Raw genomic sequence first — 12,839 nt, forward strand, 5'->3', positions numbered from 1 at the left:
TATGGCTAAATTACCATTTCAGAGAGCTTATCAGAAACAAATTCCTTCATTTTAAATAACTCTGCTCCTGATCACAGCTTGAGGTGAGAAAGGAGAGCTGACGGTTATCTTCCTCTCTCCAAAGTCCTAACCCTGGAGATTCTACAAGCCCAACTTTAATACTAGAGAAAAGACTTTTAGGGGTACCTGGCTGACTTGATCAGAGGAGCATGCAACTTTTTTAAAGATTTTATTTATTTATTCATGAGAGACACAGAGAGAGAGGCAGAGACATAGGCAGAGGGAGAGGCAGGCTCCCTGCTGTGGCGGGGGAGGGGGGGCTGATGTGGGACTTGATTCCAGGACCCCAGGATCATTACCTGAGCCAAAGGCAGATGCTCAACCACTGAGCCACCCAGGTGCCCCAGGAATATGCAACTCTTGATCTCAGAGTTGTGAGTTCAAGCCCCACTCTGGGTGTAGAAATGACTTTAAAAAATAAAATTTGGGGGGAAAAAAGACTTCTAAGAAGGTAAATATGACAGAAAGAAAGCTTGTGTGAAAAAAAGCTAGATAGAGTATCCTTAACTCCTCATTAAATGCCATTCAGAAAAAAAAAAACAGGATGGTATATCCTCTTACTCCCCATAGTTTCAAGTGCCACAACTAATATAGATTCTCTATTGTATAATAACTTGTTATTAAAAGTCAATTTTAGTTATTGAGCAATTACACAGAGCACATTTTGAGGAAAAAAAACAACTTTCCATTACTTGTACTTCTCCTTCACTGGTGCCAACTGCCAGGCAGTTTCCATCTTTTATCCAGGACACAGAGGATATATAGCTACAATTGAGACTTAAGTCTATATTTTCAATCACGTTGTTTTCCCCAGTCCATATGAACACAGAGGATCCAAGGGCTACAGCAACAAGATTTCGAAAATTCCAGTCTAGAATATTCAGATCTATAAGAAAAGCATTTCATATTAGTTAGGGTAATTACTTAGCAAATAAAAAATATTTTCAAGTAACCAACCTTTTATAGATAGATGAGCAAAATTAATCCCTTTCCCATGGTTAGTTGGAAAATAGAATTATATATGCAAGCAGATCATTAAAAGTTCAAAAATAAAAACTAGAATTTTGTGCCAAGATACACAGTCTAATGAACAATAATGCTTGCTATTTATACTCAGATATATTTATTTGGAGTCATTTAGAGAACTTGGAAGTTTCACCTATCATTATCAGTACACATGAATTGTATCTAACAGGCCACTAAAAATTAAAAGCACATATTTTTTCATTGGAATTATCTAGACTTTTTCTTTTTTTTTTTCATTTTAATTCCAGTATAGTTAACATAAGTGTCATATTAGTTTCAGATATACAATATAGTGATTCAGCAGTTTTACACATTATTCAGTGCTCATCACAATAAGTACACTCTTAATTCCCCTCACCAGTTTCACCCATCCTGCCCACAAACCTCTCCTTAGGCAACAATCAGTTTGTTTTCTGATCAATGATCTCTGATCTCCAAATGATCAGTTCAATCAGCTAGTTAAAAATCTGCTTTTTGGTTTGTCTTTTTTTTCTTTGTTCATTTATTTTGTTTCTTAAATTCTACATACGAGTGAAATAATATGGTGTTTGTCTTTCTCTGATTTATTTCACTTAGATCCATCCATGTTGTTGCAAATGGCAAGAATAGTATGGCTGAATAACATTTCATTACACACACAGACACACACACATATACCACATTTCTTTTTTAAGATTTTAATTTTTGAGAGAGAGAGAGAGAGAGAGCATGAGAATGGGGAGGAGCAGAGGGAGAGGAAGACTGACAAGCAGACTCCCCAGTGAACCCAATGCGGGGCTCAATCCCAGGACCCCAAGATCATGGCCTGAGCTGAAGTCAGATGCTTAACAACTGAGCCTCCCAGGAACCCCGATTCCACATCTTTTTTTTTAATTTCACATCTTTTTTATCCATTCATCTATTGATGGACATTTGGGTTACTTCCATAATTTGGTTATTGTAAATAATACTGCAATAAATATAGGGGAAAAGCACATAACTGTTAGGGAGACATCTTTAAACCCACAATATCCATATGAAAGATGTCACTATCATTTCAAACCAAAATACACCCAACTATGAAATATCGAGAAAAAGTAGTCAGTGACTTATATGTGATACCTGGAAGTTCCTGGCAGTATTCTCCAGCTTCGACTTATAAGAACTCTTTGACTGCCAAAAGAAACCATATTTGTGTGACCACATATTAAAATGTATCCTACCTTATTTCTTTAATTGAAATATAGTTGATATATAACCCTATCTTATTTCTTGGAAGACAAAAATCTCTTATCCTGATTGACACATATCAATACAAAACTATGAAGCACACTAGTTCCCCTACAGTGGTCTAAGCTACCTATAACCCACCTTTCCCACTAATGACAACTACAAACTCTGAACAAAATATTTTTAAAAATTAAAAACCTGAGAAATGGAAAATAAGCAAAAGCAGTTAAACTAAGTAAGGGGGTCAAAACCAGAAGAAGCAGCCTGCCTAGGGGTGAGTTTCTCACTTTTTTTCTCACATGGTTTTGTCAGAGGGTAGGCCCCAATCATGGAATAGCACCAACAGCTAAAACTCTGATGGAAAGCTCACCATCTTTCTGGTGAGAGGAGCCAGGGAAAGGAGTCTGAGGTGACCAAAGTATGTGGAGAAAATCCTGGAGGGGAGAGAGCCACAGAAAGGCATTCCCTAATTGTGAATGTGTGAATCCACACACATCTCAGCCTAACCCTGAAATCATGTTAGTGCAAGGAAAACTCAAATAAGCTTGGCAACGGCTTTGAAAACTGAACTGAGATTTGAAGAATCCATTTAGGTCTCAGCCTAGACTCGAATCTGTATATATGAGGGATAGACCCAAATCAGCATAGTTGAGGCTGAAGAAACTGATCTGAGACTCAAAACATCACCCATAAAAGGCAAGACAAACCTTAAAGGATAACCTAACTAAGACAAAAATGGCAACATTCTCTGCAGGACCCTGAATTAATATCACATAATATCCATATTGTCCAGTACACAATTCAAGATTACTGGACATAAGGAAAACATAATTAATAGACAAGAACCCCAAGATGACTTAAGTATAGGAATTATCAAAAACAAGATGCTAAAAAAAAAAAAAAAAAACAAGATGCTAAAGCAATAATAAACAAGATGCTAAAGCTATAATAAAATATATAAACAGAATAGAAAGAATATTCTCCATGAGGTAAAGAAAGAACATACTTGAATGGAAAGAGAAAATATCAGCAGAATGGAAAAAAAGAAACTGCTTTCTATGTAAAGATAATAGAAACTATAAAAAAAAATAAAACTAAAATAGAAGCCATAAAAACAGGGCAGCCCTGGTGGCTCAGCAGTTAAGCACTGCCTTCAGCCCAGGGCCTGATCCTGGAGACCCGGGATCAAGTCCCATGTCAGGCTCCCTACAAGGAGCCTGCTTCTCCCTCTGTCTGTGTCTCTGTCTCTCTCTCTCTCTCTCTCTCTCTCTCTCTGTGTGTGTGTGTGTGTGTGTCTCATAAATAAATTTTTTAAAAATCTTTAAAATAAAAATATAAGCCATAAAAACAATAAATGGAAATTTCTAAACTGAAAAATACAATATCTGAAAAATCTGGATGGGAATGACAGAGAAAGAGTCACTGAATTCCAATATAAATCAACAGAAATGATCCAATCTGAAGAACGTGTAGGGAAAAAATTTAAAAAGAAATGAGCAAAATCTCAGGGACTTTTGGAATAATATCCAAAGATCTAACATGTGTAATAAGAGTCAGATCTTGAGGGCAGCCCAGGTGGCTCAGCAGTTTAGCGCCGCCTTCAGCCCAGGGCCTGATCCTGGAGACCCAGGATCGAGTCCTGCGTTGGGCTCCCTGCATGGAGGCTACTTCTCCCTCTGCTTGTGTCTCTGCCTCTCTCTCTGTATGTGTGTTTCTCATGAATAACAAAATAAATAAAATCTTAAAAAAAAAAAAACAAGAGTCAGATCTTGGAAGCAAGAGAGCAAGTCTTCAAATGACCCTAGAAACTGAGCTCTCACCAGAGCTCTCACCAGAAACTATGGAGGCCAGAAGTCATTACAGTATCTCTAAAATGCTGAAAGAAAAAAAATCTAGCAACCCAGAAATCTAGATGAAGCAAAAATTAAGTATAAGAGAAATCTTTACCAACTGATCTGATCTGAAATATGCCAAAAGAAGCTTTCCAGGCTGAAGGGAAACTATATGAGAGGGAAATTTGGATCATCAAGAATGAAAAAGAAGAGTGGAATTGGTAAATATTTGAGTAATTATGAAGACCATTTTTTCCTCTTTTATTTAAAATACATATATGTATGGCTTTTTAGAGTAAAACTTATAATGGTAGAGTTTTCAATGTACGTAGATGTAAAATATATGACAACTGCAGTAACCTAAAAATGTTAGGGGGTTAAGGGGACCTATGTAATTGCAAAATTTCCATCTACCACCCTATTCACCAGTCTCCCATTGTATCTTCTTCAGTAATATTATCATTAATTACCAATAGCCTGCCTTTGCTCACTGTTAACATTGCTGAAAATACTCTATCTTCTCGCCTCCATCCCTCTAAATCCTACTCATTTTTCAAGACCCAGCTGAAGTCTTACTATCTCCACAAAGTCTTTTTAGACAAAGATCCAAAGATCATTGAACTTATAGTCATTATAATTCCTTTTACCCCATAATTCATTATTTGTATTCTACACTGGCATAATGGTAGAAGTTCCATGTGAGTTAGTCCTGTCTTCCCAACTAGATTATAAACTAAGCACATAACAAGAAGACACAATGTGGCTGTTTGACTGATTAGATTTATCCATGTTTGAAATATATGCCTAAGAGTAGGCCCCATTCTCACAGTTCATTCTAATACAGTAAAATTCATAAATATATTTTTTCTCATACCCCACCAACACCAACAATACCCATTCCAAACATGAAATTTGCACAAGGAAAGGCCAAACTACATTAACCACATTTGGATGGTTCAGCTTTGGGACATGAGGCACAAGGGCCAATTAGGTTCTTCCAGAAGCAAATTTCAAGTTTATGCCACAGCACAGGATACATTTTGTCACTCCAACTTTTCAATTCATGATCTAAACAATAACTTACAATAGTCATTTCGAAGACCAGAAAGATGAATCTTCACTTCTGGTTGGAGTATGGAATAGTCTATATCACCGAATCTTTTAAGATGGAAGGATTCATCTCCAACTCCATTTCTGCAGCCTATAAAGATATCTTTATCTTTATTATCTTGGAAGCATAGTATTTATCCTTGCAGGTATTAAGACATAACGACGTGAAAAAGAAAGTAGTCATTGTGATAAAACTGAATTACAAGTTGCAGGAGAAGGGAAGGAAAAAACAGCTTCTGTATTAATTTAAACAAAAATTTTAAAAATATTTCATGGCATTTTTTAACAAAAAACACATGAATGCCAGACCTAAATGTAACGACCATCTTGTGGGAAGCATACAGAAACACTCTATCATGCTTTGAATATTTATTCCATCCCTTGATATTTTAAAATCAAAGTAATTTTTGCATATCCATTTGTCTAGCACATCAACAATTAACTGATAGGCATAAGCCCTACTCTGAGTCTTTGTAATAAGTATTTGTTGATTCATTTATTTTGGCTCTTTGTCTCATTGTTTCTTTACCAGAGCACACAGAATTACTTCTGGCTAGTTTTACCTGTGACTATCTGAGCTCAAGGTCCTATCTTGGGTTCAGTTTTAATTCTCATCAAAAGACCCACCTAGGTCTAAACCACAGGCCACCACCTTTTCATCTGTCCAACTACTTGGCTTGTTATGGAACGAACCAAGATGACATAAATTAATAGGCTCTGAGCCCACCCAGGTAATTTGTGGTCTCTATGACCACATGCCTTCTGATAAAAAGTGTAAGAACTTCACAATGCTATACCCAGAACTAGATCGTTATTCACAGCCTTGGTGTTAGCCACAAAGACCTGCAGTTGTGGGCAAAATTTAAAGGTTTCTAGAAACACTCAAGCACTACAAATAAGGGTTTTTTAAAAAACAAGTACTAACTTCCAGTTACAAAATAAGTCATGGAGATGTAATGTACAGCATGGCAATTATAGTTCATCCTGGACTGCATATTTGAAAATTACTAAGTGCATAGATCTTAAAAGTTCTCATCACAAGAAAAGAAATTCTGTAACTACGAATTGTAATGAATGTTAACTAGAGTACTGTGGTGATTATTTTGCAATATATACCAATATCGGATCACTGCTTTACACAGTGAAGCTAATACAGTTGGCCCTTGAACAACATGGGTTTGAACTGCATGAGTCCACTTACATGTGGGTTGTTTTTTTTTTATAAATACCACACAGTGGGATCCCTGAGTGGCTCAGTGGGTTTAGCGCCTGCCTTCAGCCCGGGGCATGATCCTAGAGTCCCAGGATTGAGTCCCACATCGGGCTCCCTGCATGGAGCCTGCTTCTCCCTCTGCCTATGCTCTGCCTCTGTGTGTGTGTGTGTGTGTGTGTGTTTCTCATGAATAAATAAATAAAATCTTTTTTAAAAAATACAGTACTGTAAATGTATTTTCTCTTCCTTATAATTTTCCTAATAACAGTTTCTTTTTTCTAGCTTACTTTATTGTAAGAATATAGTATATAATACATATGACATACAAAATATGTGTTAATCAACTGTTTATATTATTGTGAAGGCCTCCAGGCAACAGTAGGCTATGAGCAGTTAAGTTTTGGGGAAGTCAGAGTTATACACAGATTTTCAGCCACGTGAAGGGTTCATTAATTTTTAGAAGTGTGATCTAAGTAGATTGAAGGAGGTGAATGAGGCAGAAGAACAAAGTTCTTATCTACTATGCCAGAAAGTTATGATAAAGTCTAAAATCTCAAGAAAGAGCAGTTTACAAATATTACTTAGAAAATAGATGTAAATACTAGGGGGAAGAGCAGTTAGTTAGGGATAATTGCCTCTAGGAAATGAGACTTGGGGAGGGGGACAGGTAAGGCGGAGAATTCTCTAAATTCATAATTATGTTGATTAGTCTAATATATATAAAAATAATATATTCCAATAATATATTCTAAGATAAGGAAGAAATGAAGGAGGCAGGGAGAGAGAAGGGTAGGAAAGAAGGACAAACAGAAAATCTTTGGACCATACCTTTCCAAACACATTGGGATGGCTCACAGAGTTGCATTTGCCCACTAACCCACTGAACCACCTTCTGGGTCAAAAATAGTTGGTTTAGGTATTTCTGTAAACAAGCAAATAAATACTTCTTTAGAAACATACATGTACAGGGGCACCTCAGTGGCTCAGTGGTTGAGCGTCTGCCTTTGGCTCAGGTCATGAACCTGGGTTCCTGGGATCAAGTCCTGCATCTGGCTCCCCTTAGGGAGCCTGCTTCTCCCTCTGCCTATGTCTCTTCCTCTCTCTCTCTGTATCTCTCATGAATAAATTTTTTAAGTCTTTAAAAAAAAGAAATGGGAACATCAAATCACAAGATCTTAAATAATTTGCCTCAGTTCCCATGAACACAAAAATCTGATTGCTGTCCCTTTGGGCCAGTATATAAAAAGCACTTCTGACATTCTTACATCAAACCTCAAACAAAAACAGATAAGAAAATTAATAGTAAGTATAAAGAAAAGTACTTGTTGGAATTTTCTAAAAACATTTTAGTAAATAAAGTGGAGACAATTCCTTTTTTTCCCTTCATGATAATATATTTAATCTTACATATAAACAGTCATTGGATCACGATAATTCATACAGCATTCTCTTTCACAGGCATCATTTTGAGATTTTTAGTTTTCTTCCCAGATATTATGTCATTGCCAGTAAGTGAATCATGGGTTTTTAGGTATTCAAAATAGGACAATCAAGTATAAGCAGGGTTTCCCATTTTTAGGATCACTGGCATTTGGCAACAGATAATTCATTATTGTGGGGGCTGTTCTGTGCATTATAGGATGTATAGCAGCATCTCAGACTGTATATACTAGATGGGATAATCAAAAATGTCTACAGACATTGTCAAATGTCCCCTGGGGAGCAAAATAACCCCCAGTTGGGAACTACTGGTATAAAATAATATTCTTAAAATCAATGGAACTCTTCATAGAGTTAATTCTTCAGAATCCCATTATTAGCACAAAGCTGACCAAGGAATTGCTCAGCACAGAGTGCTTCTGTTTGATGTACCCAAGGGTGCTCTTCCCTCGGTAAGATCTACTAACTACTTTACTGAACAACTTGGCATAGATCTGACTATACAGAATAATTTTGAACATCTACACAACTATGCAGGCCCTTGTTGTAGAAACTCCCTCTGCAGGACCTCTGAGGACCACATGGAGACTCACATTTACTGTCAATGTGAAAGACCTCACTTCGTATCTGCACCAATCCTGATGCTATTTGACTTCTAACTAGTTATGACGACAAATGTTTTATATAAAATAGTGAAACAGTGTCCATTATCTCCTTCCCAGGTTCTTCAGTGAAGCTGGGACAATGCTCTGGCTGGATAACAATTGCTGCAACAAAGGTAACTTTCAACACCATTGTGACCACACAGACAGAGCCGCCTCCTTGACTGCCACCAGTTACTATAGATCCTAAAGAAAAGGGAGGTTGTGAGGATAAGGCAATAAAAACTCTAGTCTGCAAGAAGTAGAGTGTGGAAAGGCAGTGGCACTGATTACATGGCCTGGGTGTAAGGTCAACATGCCCCTAATGATATAGAACTCCCTGGCCATCTGCACCTCTAAACCCCTAACCAACAATAAAGCACTAGGCAAAAGACCTGCTCTAAGAGATTTATCTTCAAACCTTTTGTATATGGTTTCAAATAATTAAATTTTACATTCACAGTATTTTTCCTCTAGTAAGATATATATACATATAAATATATCTATATATATATAGATATATCAAGCACTGGAAGCACATACTAAATGAGTAATTGCCCAAACTGAGAATTTATTACTTTCCATTTAAGCTTTCTAAAAGAAGCCTTGATTCCTTCAGAAGCTATTCATTGAACTTGATAAACCCAAAAACATGCTAGTGATACTTAATGTGCCCGAGGAATTTAGGTCAGACTCCTCTAAGATCTTAAAATCATAATAAATGAGATACTTAAAAGAACTAAATTAACTTAGTCAAGAAACAAACAACAGTAGCAAAAGCTTACAGGGGCGCCTGAGTGACTCGGCTGGTTGAGCTGGTTGACTTAATTTCAGCTCAGATCATGACCTCAGGATCCTGGGACAGAGCCCCACGTAGAGCTCCACGTGGAGCTTCACAGGGCTCTACGCTCAGCGGGGAGTCTACATGGGATTCTTTCTCCCCCTCTCCCTCTGCCTCTCCCCTCACTTGCACACTCTGTCTCTCCAAAATAGATCAATAAATCTTAGAGGAAAAAAATGACCATCTTATAGACAAAGAATTTAACTTATCCTGGAAACCCCAGAGGGCAGACCAAGTCACTGAATAACTGGAAATGATTATACAAGAAATCTTTTGGCTGAGGGGAAGCATACCATAGTACGTATAATTTCATTATATTTTTAATCTTTACCTCTTTAAAAAATCTTTATTATTTTTAACTCAAGTATAATTAACATATAGTTTTCTAAGAGTTTCAGATGTACAATATAATGATTCAACAATTCTATACATTACACGGTGCCCATCATAAAGGTACTCCTAATCCCCTTCACCTATTTCATCCATCCCCCACCCACCGTCCCTCTGGTAACGGTGTTTGTGCTCTGTATTTAAGAATCTGTTCTTTTATTGTCTCTTTTTTTGTTCATTTGCTTTATTTCTTAAATTCCACATATAAGTGAAATCATATGATATTTGCCTTTCTCTTATTTCACTCAGCATAATACACTCTAGGTGCATCTGTGTTGTTGCAAATGGCAGGATGTCATTCTTTTTTATGGAGGAGTAACATTCCACTGTATGTATATGTACATATTCATTTATTTATATGTGTAGATGCATACCACATCCTCTTTATCCATTCATCTATCAGTGGATACTTGCATTGTTTCCATATCTTGGCTATTGTAAATAATGCTGCCATAAACATACAGGTGCATGTATGTTTTCAAATTAGTGTTTTGCTTTCTTTGGGTAAATACCCAGTAGGAGAATGACTGGATCATGGGTTAATTCTATTTTTAATTTTTTGAAGAACATCCATTTACTGTTTTCCACAGTGGCTGCACCAGCTTGCATTCCCACCAACAGGGCATTAGGGCTCTTTTTGGTTCACATTCTTGCCAAGACTTGTTATTTTTTTATCTTGATTTTAGCTGTCCTGACAAGCTGGAGTGATATCTCACTGTGGTTTTCATTTGCATTTCCTGATGTTAAGTGATGTTGAGGATGCTTTCATATATCTATTGGCCAGCTGTAAGGCTCCTTTGGAAAAATTTCTGTTCATGTCTTCTACCCATTTAATCAGATTACTTGGGTTTTGGTGTTGAGTCACATCAGTTCTTTATGAATTTTGGATACCAATCCCTTATCAGATATATATTTTGCAAATATCTTTTCCCATTTGATAGGCTGCCTTTTGGTGTTTTGTTTTGTTGTTGTTGTTGTTTTGGTTTTTTTGCCTTTTGGTCTTGTTGATGGTTTCCTTCACTGTGCAAAAGGTGTTTATTTTGGTGTAGCCCCAATAATTTGATTTTCCTTTTGTTTCCCTTGACAGAGGAAACATATCTTTAAAAATGTTTCTACAGCTGATGTCAAAGAGATTATTGCCTATGTTTTCTTCTAGGAATTTTATGGTTTCAGAAATCACATTTAGGTCTTTAATCCATTTTGAGGTTATTTTGTGTATGGTGTAAAAAAGTGGTCCAGTTTCATTCTTTTAGACGTAGCCGTCCAGTTTTCCCAACATAGTTTGTTGAAAAGGCCTTCTTTTTCCCATTGCATATTCTTGCCTCCATTGTCGAAGACTAATTGACCATATGACCATGGGGTTCTTTCTGGACTCTATTCTGTTCCATTGATCTATGTGTATATGTCTGTGCCAGTACCCTATTATTCTGATTTCTACAGATTTGTAGGGATTTTGATACCTCCAGTTTTGTTCTTCTTTTTCAAGTTTATATTCAGTCTTTTGTGGTTTCACACAAATTTTAAGACTGTTCTAGTTCTGTGAAAAATGCTGTTGGGCTTTTGATAGAGATTGTATTAAATCTGGAAATTGCTTTGGGTAGTATAGACATTTTGACAAGATTTGTTCTTCCAATCCATGAACATGGAATATCTTTTTGTGTGTGTCATCTTTTTTAAAAAAGATTTTATTTATTTATTAATGTGAGACACAGAGGGAGAGAGTGAGAGGCAGAGATACAAGTAGAGGGAGAAGCAGGCTCCATGCAGGGAGCCCGACATGGGACTCTATCCCAGGTCTCCAGGATCACACCCTGGGCCAAAGGCAGTGCTAAATTACTGAGCCACTGGGGCTGCCCCATGTTTGTGTCATCTTTAATTTCTTTCAACAGTGTGTTATAGTTTTCAGAGTACAGGTCTTTAACCTCCTTAATTAAGTTTATTCCTGGGTTTCTTACTGTTTTGGGTGCAACTGTAAATAGGATTGTGTTCTTAATTTCTCTTTCTGCTGCTTAATTATTATTAGATAGAAATGCAGCAGATTTCAAAAGAAATGCAGATTTCTATATACTCACTTTGTATCCTGCAGCTTTACTTAATTGACTTATTATCAGTTCTAGTTGTCTTTTGATGGAGTCTTTTAGGGTTTTCTCTGTATAGCACCATGTCATCTTAATGTTTACCTTTTTGATTGTCTCATTTTCACTTTTTTTGATTGATACTAACTAGATTTGTATATTTGTTAGATATTATATTTCTTTTACAAAGTGCCCCTATTCATGTCCTTCACTCACTCATTTTCTTACTGATTTGTAAGAGCAGCTAAGCCAGCTCCTTTCTCACATTTGGGATTTATTTGTCTGGAGCTTCTCAGGATATGAGATCTTCAGTTTTCTTTCTTTACCTACCTGGCCTTTTGAGGCAATGTTTTCATTCCAGCCTCTGTCCAATGCATGAGGTGCCTTGCAAAAACGGAGGGCAGAGTTATTTGTTTCAAAACTTCCTTTGATGGGGGTTTTCAGTGGTTCTTGGTAGGACCCTGCAAGAAAAATATTTAGCTTTTGTTTTTCAAAACAAGATAATCAGTTTGGTTAGTGGTCAACCCATTGCACCTTTCACAATAGAATGTGAAGACACAGGCCGTCATCTCTCCAAAATTTGACAGAGGTGAGTAAAAGAGGGAGAGCCAGCCTTATCCAGAAGGCCATGGTCGTAAGTAAGCATTGCCTCAGTGGCCTCTGTAGCAAATGCCAAGATCGAAGACCTGACTCTCACTGCAGCATCAGCAGAAATACTTAATCTCTGCATGGAAAGAACACATTTGCACATTTGAAGAATAGATACAAACAGTTCCTTAGTTTAAGATGATAAAGCAAAGATGTCTGATTTGCTCACGGTATGATCATCCTGCCAGGAAATCACTGTGGGATGCTTGCTTTCATAATCATCGGTATCCACTCTATAATCATGAGCCAATTACTTTGCCTCTCCCTCTCCCTTTTATAGAAAGATGTTGTAAAGATACTTTGAGATCACATCAGTGAAATCCTTTCTAAATTAAAGTAATAACAGAATCAATA

At 36.9% G+C, this 12,839-nt stretch overlaps 1 protein-coding gene across 14 annotated transcripts in view; it reads right to left on the reverse strand.

The window, feature by feature from the left end:
• The window catches only part of CDC20B (cell division cycle 20B), a 49,789-nt gene that overhangs the window by 12,253 nt on the left and 24,697 nt on the right, over positions 1–12,839 (reverse strand). For 11 of the 14 annotated variants that reach the window (XM_077897803.1, XM_077897799.1, XM_077897801.1 and 8 more), the window contains 4 exons: positions 12,168–12,298; positions 7,279–7,372; positions 5,212–5,328; positions 747–946 (listed from right to left, as the gene is read on the reverse strand). In XM_077897803.1, the coding sequence (XP_077753929.1) occupies positions 747–946; positions 5,212–5,328; positions 7,279–7,372; positions 12,168–12,298 (542 nt within the window). The remainder of the gene's footprint in view (positions 1–746; positions 947–5,211; positions 5,329–7,278; positions 7,373–12,167; positions 12,299–12,839) is intronic. The other 3 variants (XM_077897806.1, XM_077897798.1, XM_077897796.1) reach the window with 1 other exon arrangement.

This window comes from Canis aureus, chromosome 5 (genome assembly GCF_053574225.1).
Source record: "Canis aureus isolate CA01 chromosome 5, VMU_Caureus_v.1.0, whole genome shotgun sequence".
NCBI classification, from domain to species: Eukaryota; Metazoa; Chordata; class Mammalia; order Carnivora; family Canidae; genus Canis; species Canis aureus.